At 49.7% G+C, this 20413-nt stretch overlaps 2 protein-coding genes across 4 annotated transcripts in view; one reads left to right on the top strand and one right to left on the bottom strand.

The window, feature by feature from the left end:
* WASHC1 (WASH complex subunit 1) overlaps positions 1-20413 on the bottom strand; it is a 52898-nt gene that overhangs the window by 31913 nt on the left and 572 nt on the right. For 2 of the 3 annotated variants that reach the window (XM_059935100.1, XM_059935101.1), the window contains exon 2: positions 18147-18283. In XM_059935100.1, coding sequence (XP_059791083.1) covers positions 18147-18283 — 137 coding nt within the window. Of the gene's footprint in view, positions 1-18146; positions 18284-20413 lie in introns of those variants that run through there. The other variant, XM_059935102.1, reaches the window with a different exon arrangement.
* Positions 10752-20413, top strand: part of IQSEC3 (IQ motif and Sec7 domain ArfGEF 3) — a 99405-nt gene continuing 89743 nt past the window's right edge. Inside the window, exon 1 of the mRNA XM_059935091.1 lies at positions 10752-11284. Within this exon, the coding sequence (XP_059791074.1) occupies positions 10752-11284 (533 nt within the window). The remainder of the gene's footprint in view (positions 11285-20413) is intronic.

Genomic DNA, 20413 nt, shown 5'->3' with positions numbered 1-20413 from the left:
CCATTCCCATTTTATCTAACTACCTGCCTCTCCATTCATCCACCCATCCGAGTTCCACGCAAGAGTCTATTTGATAAAGGATTCTTCTGAAAAATTATTAAAAATGATAAAGAGGTGAAAACTACTAAATATTGCCATTCAAACTGGAGAAGCCCCAGAGGGTGGGGTGCTAGGATTGCTTCCCACTTCCTGGGTCATTCTCAGAGCAGCTTCTGTGGGTGGGGCGGGGGGGTGGTGAGGAAAAGTTGGCAGCAATCAGAAAAAGAGAATATTTCAAAACAATTTGTCAAATGTGACACCCACAGCTTCTGCGGAGACGATGCCATGTGAGAAAGTCAGGCAGTTTGGATGTGGCTTCCTCCCTCCTCCCTCTCTCTCATCTCTCCCTATCCCTGGAAAGGCAGAGCTGGAAGGGGTTAAAAGGGATTGGCTGGTATAATGAGACTTCAGAGGGCTGAACTTGACCCACGGGAGAAAGGTCAAGGGAGGCAGATCACAGCTCCACGTAAGCAGAATCTTCCTAGCCATGCTGTCATCCTGAAATTAGACAACCATCTTGTGATGCAGGGACTCGCTTGTCCTGGGAAATCTAGGGCAGAGCCTGGTGATTAGGGATGACACGTTGGGATGCTTGCGTTTCGGGGGGAGGGTGTCCTCAGGTAGGTAAGCACCCAGGCCGTTTTCTCCTGGATCCAGTGATTCCACCTCCACCCCGACTCCACAGAGGGACTCCTGAGGTCTGGAGAAAAACAGACCTTGGCCCCAGCTCACGGGCTTGTCAGGGGCAAAGAGGAAGGATTCGAACCAGTAACCAGGGTTCTCAGACCTGTGGCTCCAGCTGGAAGCTTCTCAAATGTTCTCAATGATACCACACAGCACTCCCTCGAAGAAGGACAGTTCTCTCCATGCCCTTCTCACTCCAGGGCTTTCTGGAGCATCTCTATGCATCTGCCGTGGAGGCTTATGACCTCCTCCAAATTCAAGGCAGGCCTTTTGTTGGGGCTGGAGATGGGGGGGCAATGGCGGAGGGCTGTTCCCACCTTCAGCTGGGCCCAAAGGTTCTGTTTGGATCTGGACTTCCTCCTAAAACAACGTATTCACCACTTTCCTGTTCACACAGAACATTCACAGATGTGCGCTCAGGGGATACCGCTACCGAGCCCTTCACAGATGGAGGCAGGGACGTGCAGGGAGAGTGACCACGACCCCCGGGAAGCCTTTACCGCTCCTGCTCCAGAACAGGCAGCGTTCACTCTACAGCAGCTATCGTGTAACCACAGCATCCGCATGAGGTCCACCGTACAGGTGAAGGAACGCAGACTCAGAGAAGGTGAGTCATTTCCCCAAGGTCTTATGGGTGGAAGGGGCAGAGTGAGGGTTCAAACCCACAACTGCCTTTTCCAGAATCCAGGTTCTTTTTCCATTCCTAAATCCAGAGAAGCCCCAAGGAAATGGTATCTTGGGAGAATGGGTGTGCAGCTCTCTTCAAGCCCGAAAGCTTGGGATGCCTTCGGAATGGCCCGGAACCTGGCAGGACTGGCCTGATCCATCGGGGGGCAATCAGGGTGACTAGGGCTTCCCCAGCTCAAACCCCGACTGCAGGATGACCTCGGAGGCTCCTTCTGAGGCCCAGGCCATGAACTGCACACCCTCAACTGAACTTCACTCTGTGAGACACAGAAACGCCACCTCCTGGGCTGCATTTGAAAGAAGCCCTGTCTGGGGAGACCCAGGACAGCCTGGCCTGAGGGAGGTCTCGGGCTCGGGCATCTACTAGCCTTGGGAAAGCCACATTATTCCTGTGTGCCCCTGCACCCTTTTCTGTAAAATCGGGTTAATACAAATACTCCATGGGCTTTTTGTGAGGACTAAATGACACTGTGTATCTGTGAAAGTACTCTGTACATGGTATAGCATTACTATATTTATTACTGTATTATATACGCTTTATTAAAATAAAGCTGATTTTATTGGACACGTGTTATGTGCCAGACATGGTTCTAAGTGCTTTAACGCTTCACCTCATTTAAGCACACATACAAGTATAAGGGCATTGCTGACCACCCCCTAAAGTATTCTTTCCACGTCCTATCAGGATGTCCGAATATGTGGTGCAAAGGAAAAGGAGGAGGGGCTTAGAATAGGAGACCTGCGTTCCAGTCCTGGTTCTGCCATCATTGGCTGTGTAACGTCAGGAAAGCTACTCACCCTCTCTGAGCCTCACTTGCCACATCTGAAAAATAGACTTGTCTTGCTAACCACTCGCTGAGAATCAAATAAAATGAATACGTGTGATTGTACATCTCACGCACTATTTATCCTTACAATATTCTTACAACCTATGATGGGGATTCAGTGATTATTCCCATTTTACAGTTAAGAAAACCCAGGCCCAGAGAATGAAATACAAATTCTGGCTAGGACTATCATCACGGTTATTATATAATAAGGCAAACCCCTGTGAAAACAGACCCAAAAGGTCACTGGAAGAGGCTGTGTTTGCTTTACTTCCCTGTAGGCTGACAGCCTGATTTATTTCCAGTCCGGGCAACAAAATACATAAGAAGCATGTGTGAGCCCAAGTTCTGGTTTGTATGGAGCCCAGAGGCAGAGGGTTGGACGAAATGCTCCCGAATGCCCCCTCTAGTTGTCTGGCATCCATTGAATCTCGTGGGCCGGAGCAGACACCGCCACTGTTTCTTCCCCAGCCCCACCTGCCCATCGGGCGAGCTGTCCAGTCAGAGCTGTGTGTGAAATCTGTGGGTCTTCCGTGCTGAAGTGAGAGGATTCCCACCCCACTCATCCCCCACCGTGCGAGGCATCGTGTGGACAGAGGTGGCAGCACCTTCTGATCTTGTCAGGTCGTTGAGGGGGAAGAAAGGCACAAATTCACTCCCTGGGCCAGAAAAACTGAATCCCTTGCTGTCCATCGGGCATCAAAGCCCTCGTCAGTATTCCTTCTGCTCTTACCAAGTTAGCCTAGAATTATGATTTTACCAACATATACGTCATAGCTAAGAGGGAAGTCTTAAAACCCCACCTCCTTCAGGAAGTCTTCCTGAACTGATCTCAATGTTGAAACATTTTACTGTTGATTATGCATACACGTAGAAAAGTACATACACACACACACACACACACACACACACACACACAATTTAACCAAGTGTCCTACCATGTCATTTTAAAAGAGACATCGGAGGGACTTCCCGGGCGGTCCAGTGGTTAAGACTCTGTGCTTCCACTGCAGGGGGTGCGGGTTCGATCCCTGGTCGGGGAACTAAGATCCCACATGCTGCACGGCATGGCCAAAATATAAAACAATAAGTAAGAAAACAGAAGCGACATCGGAGGCTCCAGGGGGTAAAGTGCCATTTTCTGAGGCTGAATTCTTCCCTTCGACTAAGCATAACTGCTCACTGTGTCCTCTCTCACCGCTCCCAACCACTACCTTATTCTTCCATTGAACACATATCACTGGAATATTGGCCCAAGGCCCTGGGATGAGGGCAGATCAGGCGTGGGGTGGGTGTCCAGATTTATAAGGCACTAATTCTTGCCCTCGAGGAGTTTGCAGTCTAGGAGGAGAAGACAACTACATGGATAACCAGATAACAGAGAGAGTGGTTAAGGTCAGAGAGAGAGAGACGTCAAGGTGCTATGAGAATCCAAAGAAAGAAGAGAGGATGGAAGATGCTCACGGTGTAAGTGGTATTTATACTGAATCTTGATGGGATGGGATCTGGACATGCAGGGATTCAGAGTGAGGAAGAGCACTTTACACAAAATAGAAAATACCAGGAAGATGGACTTCCCTGGCGGTCCAGTGGTTAGGACTCCGTGCTTTCACTGCCAACGGCCCAGGTTCAATGCCTGGTCCGGGAACTAAGATCCTGCAAGTCGCGTGGTGCGGCAAGAAAAAAAAAAAAAAAAAGTGTCCTGAAAGGGGAAGAGTAATCCCTTCCCAGCCATCCTCAGAGGGTGGATTGAGGATGACATGATAACGAACATGAAGGTGTCTTGTGCACTGGAAAGGCATTCCCTTTACTGCCCTCCAGCTCAGGAGCTCTCCATGTTAAGGTGCATCAGAATCACCTGGGGTGCTCGTTAAACATGTAGTTTTTGGCTTCCAGCCATAAAAAAATTGGCCAGAAGCCAAGAACTGGGACTCCATTTGCCCTTCTTCTATCAGCGGCTAGAAAATTGTTATATTCCAGTATACACATATATTTAAAAACCAATTTTCAGACATTGGAAAACTAGCTGCACAGGGCTATGGTTCCTGAGAAAAGGAATGCAAACTAGGTGAGCCCCGATCGCCCTGGCTTGCCGCCTGAGAGGGACTTTCAAGATTGCTATGCAGGGAGGGGGACCAAAGCAGAGCACGACAATCTCTCTGAGTTGAGGTCCCAGACACTGGAGCTTGGGGAGGCTGAAGTGGCCGGAATTTACAGGGCAGAGTTAGAGAAGAAGGAGTTATACGAAGAAAGAGCTCCAGGAATCCGCAGAGAGCCCCCATGAGTCTGTTGCTAAACACTGAACTGTACACATCCAGGGTAAAACTCTACAAGACTCAGCACATAATGACGGGGTTTAAGCTGAACAATTCTCAGGGCTCACACAGGCTGGAAGAGATTAGAGCTCTGACCAGCCAGACTGAAGAGACCTTGATGGCGTCCGATCAGATGACAGAGTGATCGCACCATAGCAGCAGGGATAGATTAGCCCTAGAATGATTACTCTAGACTGGCCCTTCAAAAAAGCTTAAAAACTAGTCTTGAAAGGACCAAGTGGATCCACAGGTAACTAACTACTTGCAAAAACAAAGCCCAACACTCTTTAAAGGAAAACAACAAAATTCAGCACTCAACAAAGTCACATTCAGAATGTCCAGCATAGCATAAAACAATTACTAGATATGTGAAGAAGCAGGAAAATGAGACCCAAACTAGGAGAAAAACATAAACATAATGAGGTGAGAAATGTAAGATATAAACAAAGAACTAAGTGGAACTTCTAGGGGTGAAACTATCCTCACACAGCTCAGAGGGAAAAAAAGACGGGGGAATTAAAAAAAAAAAAGAATAGAGACTCAGTGACCTGTGGAAAAGTATCAATCAGTTTGGATAGTTTCCGTTGCTATATCTTTAGGTTTATTGATTTTTAAAATTCTGTAGTGTTTATCTGCTTTAATCCCATCCAGTAAAACTTTCATTTTAGATACTGTATTTTCACCACTAAATGCTATCTATAAGAAAAAAGACTTTAAATTTAAAGACACAGATAAATTTAAAGGATGGGAAAAAATGTAACATGCTGTATTAGTTTTCTGTGGCTGCCATAACAAATGATCACAAATGTAGTGGTTTAAGCCGTTCAAATGTATTATCTTACAGTTCTGTAAGTTAGAAATCCAACATGGGTCTCCCTGGGCTAAAATCAAGGCATCAGGGCTGCATTTCTTTCTGAAAGCTCTAGGGGAAAATCAGTTACTTTGCCTTTTCTAGAGGTGACCCACATTCCTTGGCTCATGGCCTCTTCCTCCATCTTCAAAGCAAAAAAAGTAGGTCTAGTTCTTCTCACATCACACTACTCTGACCATTCTTTTGTTGTCATGTCTCCATGCGCCTACAGCCAGGAAAGGCTCTCTGCCTTTAAGGAATCAGGTGGTTAGATTTGGCACACCTGGATAATCCATGACAATCTTCCCATCTCAAGGTATTAATTTTAATGGCATCTGCAAAGTCCCTTTTGCCATGTAAGGTAACATATTCATAGGTTCCCAGGGGTAGGATATGAACATTTTGGGGAGGTATTAGTCTGTCTATCACACATGCAAACATTAACAGTGAGAAAGCTGGAGTGGCTACCAGACACTTGAACATGAAACGTTCATCAAAACAGGCTGTAGACTGGACCATATAAAAGGCCCAGAAGTTTCAATAAATGTAAAAAAGATTGAACTCACACAGAGTATGTTCTCTGACCACAAAGGAATTAAATTAGAAACCAGTAATAGAAAGATTTGGAAGTAACAAGGGAAATTACAAAATATTTTGCACTGAGTGAAAATGAAAACAAAATTTGTGGGATTCAGCAAAAACAGTGGTGGGTGGGAACTTCAGAGCTTTAAGTGCTTGTATTAAAAAAGAAGAAAGGTCCAAAGTCAATAATCAAAGCTTCTGGGACTTCCCTGGTGGCGCACTGGATAAGAATCCGCCCGCCAATGCAGGGGACACAGGTTGGAGCCCTGGTCCAGGAAGATCCCACATGCCGTGGAGCAACTAAGCTCGTGCGCCACAACTACTGAGCCTGCGCTCTAGAGCCCGTGAGCCACAACTACTGAGCCCGTGTGCCACAACTACTGAAGCCAGCACGCCTAGAGCCCGTGCTCTGCAACAAGAGAAACCACTGCAATGAGAAGCCCACGCACCGCAACGAAGAGTAGCCCTCGCTCGCCGCAGCTAGAGAAAGCCTGTGTGCAGCCATGAAGACCCAACACAGCCAAAAATAAATAAATATATAAAATTTAAAAAAGATTTAAAAAAAAGGCTAATAGGAAAATATTAGAAACAACTTCATGCCAATAAGTTTGACTCTTCAGATGAAATGGACACATTCTTAAAAGACACTTATATCTACTTCCTATTGCTGCTGTTTACCACAAAGATGGTGACTTTTTTTTTTTGGTCGAGCCGCACGGCTTGCAGGATCTTAGTTCCCCAGGGACTGAACCCAGGCCCACAGCAGTGAAAGTGCCAAGTCCTAACCACTAGACCACCAGGGAATTCCCCATTTAAAACAACACAAATTTACCATCCATCTTAGAGTTCCGGAAGCCAAAAGTCCGAAATGCATCTCACCTCGCTAAAGCCAAGGTATTGGCAGGATTGCATTCCTTCTGGAGGCTCTGGAGGAGAATTTGTTTCCCTCCCTTTTCCAGCTTCTGCATTCCTTGCCTTCTGGCTTCCAGACAGCAATTGCCTCACTGTGACCTCTGCTTCTGTTGTCACATCTCCTCTCTGACACTCTTGCCTCCCTCTTACAAAGACTCTTGTGATTACACTGGACCCAACAGATAATCCAGAATAATCTTCCCAATTCAAGATCCTTAACTTTACCTCATACTTAAAGTTGCTTTTGCCATATAAGTTAACATATTCACAGGTTTTGGCGATTAAGACAAAGGCATCGTTGGGAGGTCATTCTGCCTACCAGAGACACAAATTGCCAAAATGGATACACAAAGAAAGAGAATGTTGAATAGCCCAGTATCTACTAAAGAACTTGAATTTGTGGTTTAAAATCTTCCCATAAAGAAACCTCCAGGCTGGGATGGCTTCAGTGGTGAATTATGTCAAACATTTAAGGAAGAAATGGAATTTGACTCATCATACCGAACACAAAAATTAACCTGAAACGGATCATAGGCCTAAACATAAAAGCATAAACAATAAAACTTCTAGAAGAACACATAGGATACGTTTTTGGCCTTGGGACAGGCAAAGAATTTTTGATAGGACACAAAAAGCATGAACTATAAAAGAAAGAAAGAAATTTTTCTTCATCAAAATAAAAATCTCATCAAAAGACAATGTTAAGAAAACAAAGGTAAGCCACAGACTGGAGAAAATATTTGCAATGCATACATCTGGCCAAGACTACTTTCCATAATAAATAAAGAACTCTTACAACTCAAAATAAGACAAACAATTCACTAGAAACAGTGGGTAAAGAAGATAATGGCCAAATGGCCAAAAGCACATGAGAAGATACTCAACAGCATTAGTCAATAGGGAAATACTTACTAAAGCCATATTAATATACTCCTGATTGATAAAGTAAAAAAAAAGGGTAAAAATACCAAGCGCTAGCAAGGATGTGAGACATCTGAACCTCTCACATACTGCTGGTCAGAATAAAAAATTGTACAACCACTTTGGAAAACAATCTGACAGTTTCTTATTAAGTTAAATATACATATATTTAGTATATGACTTGGCAACTCCAATTCTAGATTTTTCCTTCTGACAAGACACATGTAACATAAAACACGAAACATATGAAAACATATGTCTACACAAAGACTTGTCCTTTAATGATCATAGCAGCTTTATTCAAGATAACCAAAACCTGGAAACAACTAAAATGTCCATTAATAGGTGAGTAGAAAAATTATGGTATACCCACACCATAGAAGACTACTCAGAAATAAAAAGGAACAAACTATTGATACCTATAAGAGAATAGATGAACCTCAAAAGTATTATGCTGTGGAAAAAAAAAGAAGACACAAAAGAGTATATACTCTATGATTGCCATTTACATGAAATTCTAGAACAGGCAAAACTAATCTGTCTTGACAGAAAGCAGATCAGTGGTTGACTGGGGATGAGGATGATGGCAATTGACTGCAAAGGGGCATGAGGTAGTAACCTCATTTTTTGCAGTGATGGAAATTTTGATTAGACGGTGTATATATTTGCAAAATTCATTGAACTGTGCACTCAAAGTGGGTACATATTATTACATGTGAGTTGTAACCCAATAAAGCTTTTTTAAAATGAAACAAAAAAAGTTAAAAATATGAAAACACTTGGGCCCCATTCCAAGTGATTCCAACACAGCAGGACTAATATGGGGCCCAGAAATCTGCATTTTAAACAAGCTCCATAGAGAATTATGCTGCAGGCTGTTTCGCTTATAGAAATAGTATTGGTTTCTATGAACACCCAACTCTTATTTAGACAACAAATCAACTAGGCAAGCAAAGAAAATTCAGAAGAAAAGTGTTTGAGTTTCTGTGGGCCCTCATTCCACCCCTCAACCTCCATTCCTCAGCTGGAATACTGGTCACTACCAAAGCATCCTCCTGGAAGCTGGCTCAGCTGCGGCTAAGCTTCCTTCACGCATTCTTTACAAAAGGAAGTCTGCTAGGAAAATGAATGGGAGGAAAGCAAAATAAAAATACAAGTGCAGAGAAACCAATATATTTATTTGCAGAGCACAGATCCTTTCCCATAACGTCATTCAAGTCTGGCACCAGATGGGCTTGGCTGGCCCAGCTCACGGGACACGTGGTACCAACAGATATGCCTACTCTGGGGGGGAAGAGCAGGTCCATAGGGAGGCTGGTGGCCCACCTGTGTGGAAGATACAACAGTACAACAGATATGCTAAGGGTACTCATAGCCCAGAGGAAAGGGTCATTTTTTTGCCAGACTGCATTGAACGGAGGTGCTCTATTTCCATCCCTTAGTCTTTTCCTGCTGCCTGACATAGCTCCCCTATCTTCCTCTGTTCTGCTTGTTGAAGCACCTCCCATCCTTCAAGGCCCAGCTTGACGAACACCTCCTCTTTATCAGATCACCATAGTCAAACACGACTTCCCACTCCCCTGAACTCCTATGGCACTTGGCTCGAAGAGCTCTTACAGAAATTTTGATTGGTATTTTAGATATCCATGTGCATGCTGTATCTACTCTACTAGCTTGTAATCTTGATTATAGAAACTATAACTTATGGTCCATGCTAGGGCTAGACTACATCGTTCCTAGTACGTTACTTGGCACTTAGTGTGTGTTTTATGTACATGTATTGTAGAAAGTAATGAATGATTCAGTCCATGCGGATTCCTATCTCTGAGCTTTTGCTTATGCTGTTCCCCCTTTCTAGAAAATCCTTCCCACTTCAAGTGTTATTCCCTCCAAGGAGCCTTCCCAAATCCCCAAGCTGTTGGGCTCCTATAGCGCTCTGGGCAATCTCTATCTTATCACTTACAACTACCGCCTTATATTGAAATTAAATATTTACTACCTGTTTCTCCCACTTAATCATAAGCTTCAAGAAGCCAGAGTCCGTCCTAGTCATCCTTATCTTACCACCACCTAGCACAGTGTTTGGTGTAGTATGCATTTCATAAATATTTTTCAAACAGAATGCTCTCTTAAGAAGTTTCTGGAAGCATTAGCCCTATGACCCCTATGACACAGAGGGCCCGGTTTATTTAGTCTGTGTTCCCATTAGAGTGGCCAAAACTGTCCTGAGGTCTCATTCCCAGAGAAAAGCCAGTGTAAACAGCCTTCCCACCCTAACTTTCTCCTTGGCTGGAGAGGTAGGACCAGACGTTCTCTGGGGTCCCTCACTGTCCTCGGATCCTCCCGATTCAGGGAATCCCCCAGCAGGACAGACCGCCGAGCGTGCGGCCTCTCCTCAGAAGGGCTTTAAGGTGGACCCCCGTCCTCTGGGATGACTGCACATAGGAAAAAGAACCCGTGACCTTTCAGACCACGTCTTTTTAATACACTTCTCTCTCCTTTCACCACCTTTCCTTTCTCCGCGTCCTCGTTCTCCCAGCCGCTCTCTCCTCCTCCTCTGTCCTCATCTGCTTCTGCTCTCCTACGGGTCCCACCGCACTTTCCCGGTGCCGCCGCTTCCTCCTGGCCGGCTTTCCCTTTCTCGCCAGATCCCCCTCATCCACCCCGGGTCCCTTCGTTTATCCTGCTCCTCTGCCAGCCCTGCAGGAAGCCGAGACTCCTCACGAAGCTTAGAGGTGGGAGGTGGGGGGGGGAGGGGTGGGCCCTGGCGCCGCGGTCCCGCCCCTCGTGCGTGTGTGAATGTCCGTGTGGCGGTGACGCGGCGCCGGCGGAGAGGGAGGCGAGCGGATCGCCGGGGCTGCTCGGCTCCTGCGCGCCCTCGCGCTCCCCGCCGCCCGCCCAGGCGCAGGCAGGGCGCAGGCGGCGGCGGGCGGCATGGAGAGCTTGCTGGAGAACCCGGTGCGCGCCGTGCTCTACCTCAAGGAGCTCACGGCCATCGTGCAGAACCAGCAGAGCCTCATCCACACCCAGCGCCAGCGCATCGACGAGCTGGAGCGGCGGCTGGACGAGCTAAGCGCCGAGAACCGCAGCCTGTGGGAGCACCAGCAGCTGCTGCAAGCCCTGCCTCCGCCCGGGCTCGTCCCCCCGTCGCCAGCCCCGCTGCCGGCCACCCCGGCCACCGCCGCCGCCGGGGCCCAGGAACAGCTCCAGGACCACGGACAGCTCCCGCCCACCGCGCCCGAGAAGCCCCCGCTTCAGCACCACGGACAGCTCCTGGCGCAGCCCCAGCCGGGCCCCAGCGGCAGGGCTCACGCATCCCAGCCGCCCCACCAGCACCCGGCGGGGCCCGGGGCCGTCGCCGACAAGGAGAAGGAGCGTCCCCCGAGTTGTTGCGCCGCTGCTGGAACCCTCCTTCAGCACAAATCCCCCGCCGCCCTCGGCAAGGGCGTCCTGAGCAGGAGACCCGAGTGAGTGGGGAAGAAGGCACGGGGACCAACGTGCCGGGAGGAAGGGAAGCAAATGGGCGTGAGGAGGGGACAAGGGGGAAGTGGGGTGCACCTGAGACTGAAGGACTAGGGCCTTCAGTGTGCTTGCGGGGAGAAGTGTGTCAAGGAGGTTTGGGGGAAAGGAGGGAATGATATCAGTGTTTGAGAGGGCTTGGGAGGTGTTGGAGCAAACGGGAGTATCCCAACCATCACTGAGGGGGCAAAGGAGGAAAGAAATGAGGGTTACTGGAAACTGGCAGATTTTAAAGGGGACAAGACTGGGGGGGCAGATTAAACTGAAGAAAAGAGAACAGTTGAAGAATCTTTTCAAGTTAGGAAAAATCTGGGTGGGAGTTTGGGTAGTAAAATTATTCGAATGGAGAGTGAGCTATGAAAAAGACGGAGGCTTGGCAAAAAGACATGTTGAGAGCTTTAAAAAGGGCAGGGTCCAGGAACCGTAGATCTGGGGTCTGAGGGGATTCAGAAGGCAGAGCATGAGGCTGAGAGGCAGGATGATGTGAGAAGGCAGGGGGACTGGAGACAGAGGAAGAGGAAGGGTGGGAGAAAGCGTTTCCCAGAGGAACGAGGTGGCTCTTTCACTGATGCAGTGGGAGTCCAAGCCAGGAGCGGCTCATCTGGCGAAGCTTACTCTGCTCTGACCTGAGTGGGCACCTTTCTTCCGAATGCCCACAGACCCGGAGGGGTGCAAGGTAACAACCCACCAGGCCCACAGAGGATCCCTTTACAGTGTCAGGATTCAGTCTGGTTATAGCTTTTTCCTCTGACTCAAGGAGGATTTCTGTGCAGGATGCTAGCAATCGTGGAAAGGGGATAATGATGAGAGAGACAGTTGGCTTACGGAGATGGTATTTGGATGGAATTCCTGTTTAAAACTCTGTCGTGGCTGGTGACTGCAAACCTTGCTTCCCCCTGGTTATTTGGTGATGACTGGACTCCCATGGTAGGTCCAGAGAGAAATATGCTCATTAGCCCCTGATGAGAAACTCTAGGACTTCAAGCTCTTTCTTTATGCCCAACGTCCATGAACTAGAGATACGGGAAGAAGAAATGAAAGAGGATTGGAATATTCTCTCCTCTGTATTGGGAAGGCTGTGACCACGTCAGCTTCCCTTCTCTGATTAGACAGGTGATAGAAGAACACCTCACGGGAAATCAGAACCTAGTCAGCACCTGACCCTGACGATGGGGATGCTGAGGGAGTTGGGGGCGGGGTGGGAAGGGTGGAGAGCCAAGAATCATCTTCAGCAGCCTTGGCGTGCTTTAGTCTAGGGCTACTTGTGAAGATTTGATGCAGACTCATTTTCTCCTCACATCTACTGCAGAGTTAGACAAGTTGGGTCAGGACACAGGGTAGATTTGACCAGAACTTTGGGTCCTTAGGCAGAGGACCCAGGATGATCCCGCAGCATTTGACGCAAGTCCCAAGAAGATGTGGTTTTCCTTCCTACCTTCCTCAGTGGCCCATTTGCCCTTCCTTCAGTTTCACGGTTTTCTTTCCTTATCTGGCAGAAAAAGCAGAAAGTCAGTTTTCCCTCAGTGCCCATGGCTCAGCAAGAGGCAAAAGGCAAAAGGCAAAAGGCAAAACAAAAAAAGAAAAAAAAAATCCAAGATACTATGTGGCTTTACAGGCAGCTATTCCAGTCCATTTCCCGGGGGACAGCCACAGCTTCCTGGGAATTGTGGTTCTTCACCTGATTCCGCTCCTCACGCCCCTTGGTGTCTCCCTCCTCGTCCACCACATCCCCACATCCTTTGCATCTCTTCAGGGGACTGTGTAGGCAAGACCGGTTGAGGAAAGGTCATTTTTCTTGGATAAGGACGTTGCTGTGGCCCCCAAGGTGGCTTAAAGAGCCCAAACTCTCCTGCTCAGGTGCTCTTGCTGGGAATCCAGGGATTTTAGGAATCACCTGGATTCCTACCCATCCTCACATGTCAAAACTGGAGAGAAACCGTCGTGTCCTCATCTCTCCTTCTCCCTTGTCCTGCTTTTGCTTCCCAAGGGAGCAGAACAAAAATAAGTAGTTGAAATGGTGGAAAAGAGTGGAAGTTTTGGAAATCTTTCACTCGGGAAGTTGTGCCAGGCACCGAGAGGTTAAAACCAGCAGTAACTCCTTCCTTTCTCCAGATCCTCCAGCTTTTCCCCCCTGCTCCCCAAGCCTGGACACCCAGAGACTTAGGGAGCTCAGACACGCACACGCATGCCTCCTCCCTCTTCCTGCAGCTCCCTCCCCGCTCGCATGGGAAATCACGGACATCTAGGCGGACTGAATGCCCTTTGGATCACCCATTTCTTCCCACTGTTTTGCTTAACTTCAATCCAAGTTTCCCCCCCACCCCCCGCAGAATCTCAGGAAGGAATCATCTTTGCTGACTACATGTTTAGCCCCACCCTGCTCTCCACCCACGACCCCAATTTTGCATGTCTTGTCCTCCTCTGCCCAGCCTCTCAGCGGTGTAGGGCTAGATGCAGGCGGCTGGTAGGGGCACCTCTCCATGGATCGGGTGACATGGGGAGAGGGAGAGCTGAGCCAGCAGCCCTCTCCCTGGGGGCTCTCCTGGGGATCTCCCTGATGAATCAGTTCTCTACTGGGCATGCTGACGTAGGAGGAAGAGCCGGCGGAGGGGGTCCCTGGGTCATAATTTTGCTGAAATCCGTTCTCATTTCTTACTTCCCCTTCTCTGGACTCATTAGGCTGAGAATGCAGCTCTGGTGAGGTTGCTGAGGGGTGGGTGAGGGCTACCCGGGGCCAGGCAGCGTGAGGTGCATTATCTCACCGCACAGCTTATCTCTTAGCCCCAGAACTCATCTTCCTCCCCAAATCCAGGAGAGGCAGGAGCCCTGGGCACCCTGGGGCTGGGAAATAATAGACTGTTGAATTGTCATCAGATCTGCATTAACATGCAACCTGGCCTCTCTCCCTCCTTCAGCTGAGGGAGCTACGAAGGTGATGGCCTTGGAGGTCAGGCCAAGGAAGCAACAACGTGGGTGTGGGTGAGCTCAAAGACATCACGAAAGGACACCCGACACCCGAGGGGTTAAAATTCTTTTTCTGCTGCTTCCTGGCTCTTGCTAAACTCCAGCCCCCACTGCCTTTGCCTCTTAATGAGAGCAGCAATCTAGCTCCTCTTTATTTTTTTAATCAAGGCTCACAGCATCTACAGAATTGATTATCCCTTTCCTGGCTGGAGCCAGAGCCTCAGCTTGACCTGGCAAAATCCCCTCCACGTCATGGAAGCACATGACCCGACCTGAAGCTCCTGCCTTCAGTGTGGCCACAACTTCTCTGTCTGAGCACATGTTGGTCCACCCACCCAGCCGTGCATTTAGAGCCAGTGGATCCCAGGGTTTGCCCAAGTCCCCAAGCCCACGGGCAGAGGATTATTGGAGGGTGGCAAAGATTCTTGCCTTATAATTCAAATTCAGCACCTACCCTGGGCTCCCTACCTCCAAGGGACCATGAAGTCCGAATAGCTCCTGTGTTCTCCTCTTCCTCCCTTGTCTTTTTTTATACCCCTCCTCTTCCTCCCTACTTTCCCCCTTGTCCTTTTCCTTTCTTTGCTCTTACCCTTCTTCCCTCCTCTCAAATATGTTCCCTCTCCTGTATTTTCTTCCTTCCATCCTTTGCTTCCATTTAAGCTGCGTAGGGAAGTCTCCTCCTCTCTGCTCCCATCCTAAGCATAAACTAAATCTTGAGTCATCTTTTGAGCACCACGGTCTCACGCTACCTGGAGGCCGGGGCACAGCTGGAAGACCACTGGATGTGCTTTTTAGCCTGTTGTCTGAGATGCTGATTGGAGCCGGCATCCCTGCTCCTACTGAGTCAGGGTTGTCTGCCTGGAGGTGGCAGACAGCCAAGACTGGCCCCTCCTGGGAGCTATTAAGAGAGTATGACAGTCTGTCTGTCAGTCAACTCTACTGTATCAAGCATCCGGTCCGTTCAAAATCCTGCACTCTGTGCTGCGAAAAGACAGGAAAGACGCCGACAGTCCTTGCTCAACACACTCGAGACACAGATCTAGAAACATCTAAATAAGTGGAAGCCGACTGCAGGTGCCCAGAGCCATCCTCTATCAGGACAGAATGGGGTTAAGAGGGTGAGCGTACAAAGCATGTTCAGAGCCCAGAGAGAAGGGCTCCTTGGTTGGCGTCAAGGGCTTATGTCAGGAATAGCGAGAGCCAAGGAGAGTTGGAAGGGGGATGGAGCCGAAAGGAGTCGATCCACAGAGATGTCTGTGCTACACGTGCTTACCATCCCACCCTCTGACCTACAGCCCCTGCCCCCATCATGCCTCCCCCGACCAGGCTAAACCCATCAACGTGGGAAGGAGATCTCGGTGCCCGGGGTCCTTTCTGCCTTGCGGCCAAAAGCCCTTCTTGCTGAGGAAGCGACGTTACCGCCTTGCTCCCTGGCCCTCTGTCCTCCGTCTCTTTCCTATCTCAGCGAGGAGAGAACTTCTGGCTGCTCACCTGGAAAAGGCGGCCGAATGAAGGCTCACTGACAGGAGGGCATTGGGTGTCTTTTGCTCACTCAGCAGCTGGTACGGAGCAGGCACTTGTGACGATCTGCTGTCCCCTGCCTCTCCGAGGGCCTGGACCACCGTTCTTCCCTCCCTCTCATCCAAAAAGAAACCAGTCACCCCGGTCTCAGGAAAACCCGACGGCCTCCCTGCTGCTCAGAAGCCCGTGTGCCTTGCTCCACCGCCATCTCCTTCCTACCCGGAGCCCTTCCTGGACCCACACAGGCAACACCAGAGGCCCTTGCACAGGCATTTGGCGCATCTTCCTCTTGGCCTGAAACCCAGCGGGAGGAGCAGCAGTTGGTCCTGCTGATTCAGCAAATATCTATGCGGCCTGAGTTTCAAAGGTCACTTATGAAAAACGGCAGATGGGGGTCAGGTCTGGGGCGGAGAGTGAATGAAAGGGAGGGTGACATGAAAAAGTGGGGAGAGCCAGGACAAGCAGCTGGACCCTGGTCTGGAAAGAGGCTTGGATCTTGGATTGAAGTCCCATGTAAGGGGTTTCTTAGTAAGAGGGCCTGGGGATGCTTTCATTGCACCTAGCAGATCCCCAAATGCAAGGCCATCTGGCACGACCTCCGAGGCTTGGGCCACTGCAGCACCTTCCTCCTCTGCTTCTGGAAAAGCACAAAGCGCGGGTTCCCACACAGGCTGCAAAGGGTTTTTTGTTTTCGCGCGGGCTTTGGAGGTAGGCATACCTGGGTATGAGTCCTGCTCTACCACCTACCACCTGGGACACCTTACATTCACGGTGTACCTTCTTTGAGCCTTGGTTTTTTCATTTATGATATGAAGAATAATATCTACTTTAAAAGGTTGTTGTTAAATTTTAAAATTAGATAGTTTTTTTTTTTTTTTTACTGTTTCAGGCACAAAGTAAGTGCTCAATATATTGTAACATTCCTACGGATAAAGAAACCAGGGCCCAAGGCTCATCCAGAGTTAGACCATAGCTATCGAGGAGAATCCAGGTTCAGGATTCCTTCAGGAATTCTTCCAGGCCACCTTTCTACAGTGACCTTTCCTCAACCACTCCCCTACCTCTGGACAGTGTGCACCCAAGCTATTCCAGATATGTGAATGGGCGCTTGCCTTAATATGCAGCTAGGCAGGACATATCACCATCCCTTAGTGATCTACAATGAGGTCTCACAACTGTATAGCTGGGAAATGCTTCCTTAAGCCCAACCTAAATTTCTTCGGTTGCATTTTCAGATTGTTTGCACTTCTCTTAAGGACACTGAAGGGATCTGAGCTACCACCCAACACCCCATGGGGATGAGAATGACCTCATCCATTTTCTAAATGGGGAAACTACAGTCTCATCTAGTACGCAGACGTGACAAGGACAAAAGTGGAGAGTGGGGGACTGGAGTCTGAGCCAGGAGATTGCCTCCCCTTTGCTGGAATGAAAGCTGAATCCATTGCTCCAAATTCTTCCATCCCGGGAATGGAAGGGAGAAGGGAGAACTGCACTTTGCAGGACTCTGAGGTCAGAAAGCGAGACAGAATAGCAGGGAGGGGCTGAGAAACGGGGAGGCCTGACCCGACGTGGGGTTCTGGTGGAGGCTGGGGGGGAGGGTGGCCGGAGGGGGACTCTGCTTTTTCTGGTCAAGCCCAGAGGGTAAAGGAGTTTCTTCTCGTAAGGACCCTGTTGGATGCAATACCTTCTAGAAAACACAAAACAAATGGAAAAGAAAAGGTGGCAAGGTGGTCATGGCTGTGTGTGTGTGTGTGTGTGTGTGTGTGTGTGTGTGTGTGTGTGTGTGTTGAGGCATGGCGTGGGGCAAAGGCTGTCGTGCTGTTGCTGTTTGGAATATCCCATCTGGAGAGTTATGTAACTCTGCACTGCCGATGTCCGGGCTGTGCTGAGCGCTCCCTTTCCTCGCCAGCTGGGGCCCGGGCTCTGTGGACAGGGGGCCTGCAGGCCTGTCCAAGTCCAGAGAAGTGCCCCCCTGCCCCACACCCTCACGCTGTATGGTGGCAGGTCATTTCCTCCGGGCCACAGCTGCAGGGGCCGGAGGGCCTTAGGAGCTGGACCAGGGTCCCCCAGCCCCTCTGGGGAGTCAGGTGAATGTCAGAGCTGGAAAGGTCCTGTTAGGTCATTTGGACTGAACTTCTCATTTGGCAAACGAGAAAACTATGGCCTGAGACAGAAGTGACCAGTGCTTCCAAACTGGTTAGTGGCCGATCTAGGTTTAGAACTCAGCTTCTCTAAACTCTTCATCCAGTACTCCCGTCAATATAGTGAGGGACCGAGAGGACCAGTCAGGACTGCTCCGTGGGTGTGCATGGCCAGACTTACCGCGAGTTATGGGGGCTTCGGGCATTCCACGGAGGTCTCTCTGCCTTCCAGAATATCTCGCCTATGCCAGCAATTCCACAAGCAGAGATTCCTTTGGGTACTTCAAGGTTATCCCCCTCGTTAAAATGCAAATTCTCCTAGGACAGGAGAAAAACAACACATTTGGCTCTATTAGACTGTTGCACTTCAGCATGAAAGAGTTTATCTGAGCAGTTTCTGAAGGGCGGCTTTGATAAGGGAGGAGAATGTCTAACGGCCAGGGCAGGAGGCTCGTAAGGCGTTGAAGGGCTCACGGGGGACGCGGTGGACAGTCTAAATGGTCTTCACCTCCACCGCATTTTGCAGAGAATTAGCACTTTCTTGCCTGGGCCTGGTAAGCAAAGGGCAGGGACACAGGGCACTCACTCCCACACCGGCTTGTCTTGGAAAAGTAATTATCTGGGCTGGAGACGGAATACTTCCCCAAGGAGCTTCATGTGTAAAAGTCATAACGCAGGAATTTAAGGAGCATCCTGGTGCTTGGTAAGCACTTTTGATCCTTTCTAGGCTCTTAAAATAATTTTTTGGATGGCAAAATTTCACACAGCTCTATTGGGGTTTGTCATGGTGGGGATGAATGGTATGGGGGATGGAGGCCAGCTCAACACCTAGTAGGTGTGTGTTGAGTAATGCTGGAAGGAATAAACTCTCAGTGCGTAGGACACAGGCAGGTCCATCCACCCGTGAGTGGAGGGAGGGGGTATGGAGTCAGGGCTGAAGAAGGTCTCAGCTGGAGGGAGCCCCACCAGGGGGTGGGTTGTGCCCTGGCCCACGAGCACAGTTTCTGCAGCTGAGCACCTGGGAGATGCTGGATCAGAGGCTTAGCTCTTAAGGCCATCTGGGGAGTGAGGGGGACCTGGGTGCCCCTCGCAGCTAACAGATCCCACCTCAATTCTACCCGTGAGCATGGAGAGCCCTCCTCCCGCTCTGCCCCCAGCCTCTGCCCAGTCCAGTCTTCAGCCTGGGAAGCTGCATTAAGAATGAAGCATGAGGGACCTCCCTGGCGGTCCAGTGGTTAAGACTCCGCACTTCCACTGCAGGAGGTGCAGGTTCGATCCCTGGCTGGGGAACGAAGATCCCGCATGCCGCGGCACAGCCAAACAAAAGAATGAAGCATGAGAAAGCCCTTGGAGTGTTTCACCTCAGACACCCACACACACGGCCCGTCAGCAGGTTGAACCAGAAATGGGAAATGGACCTATGAGGATGGGAGGGAAAGGAAGCCGGAATCGTGGCCATGTCTCCGGGTAGAAAGAGACAAAGGAGAGCTGGATTCTGGGGTCCCACTCTGGCCCGGGAGAAGCAACAGGAAGCAGCATCCGGCTCCAGGCCTCTCCTCTTTCTCTGCCAGGCAGTGGTGTCAGCTCTGGTCAGGGAGACGTTAGGACCCTACCGGGAGGTGAGTGGATGTGAGTCTGGCGTGGCTGCGTTTGTGGGACTGAGGGTGTGCGTCTGAGCGTGGGTGAGCGTTTTCCTGACTTGGGCTGGGGGAAAGGGGTGAGGACCCCATCACACAGCACAGGCCTTCTCCCTGTCTCCCCACCCCCGGGGTTTGTCACCCTGTCAGGACTCTGGGTTCCTTCTCCTTTTCTCTGCGTGCTTGTTTCTCTCTTCTGGCCAGCCAGTTCCTCCCGTCTGTAAAATGGGATGAGTCTACAGTGCCTCCACGCCCCGTTTTCTACCCCTCACTCTGCCTCGAGCGTGAAGGAGACCTGGCCTCTGGAGGCTGTGAGCTCCTGGGAAAAAGGCTGCCCGGACGGTGGGCGGCGTAGGGGCGAGACATCTGGGGGTCTAGTGACGCACTGTGTTTGGAAGCTCAGGTACCAGCAGCAGCAAGATGCATGCCAAGCTGCAGCATCATCTTCCCTGCACCTGACTTGGCCTAGCTGTGGCCAGGGACGGGCGCCCATGACCTCTCTGGGCTGGACAAGTCAGGTCAAACCAGCTGTCCCCCTGCCTCCAATCAGGAATGCACTCCCCATCCCAGCAGAGAGGCAAGGGAATTCCACCATTTCTTCTGTGATAAATGATTCCAAACTACCACAATTTTCATTCAACACATCAATCCAACACAATGATTATTTAAAACGGCAACAGCAACAAAAACTCTGCAGAGCAGTTGGGAATCTCTTGCCTATGTCTAGTTTCAGCGTTTCCAGTGCACAGCCTGGTCTTTACAAACGGAGACGCCCCGGTGCTTCCAAACCGGCTGGCTGGGCATCTTGGAC

The sequence above is a fragment of the Balaenoptera ricei genome, chromosome 10, assembly GCF_028023285.1.
Source record: "Balaenoptera ricei isolate mBalRic1 chromosome 10, mBalRic1.hap2, whole genome shotgun sequence".
Taxonomy (NCBI): Eukaryota; Metazoa; Chordata; class Mammalia; order Artiodactyla; family Balaenopteridae; genus Balaenoptera; species Balaenoptera ricei.
This window is presented reverse-complemented; position numbering and strand designations above follow the sequence as displayed.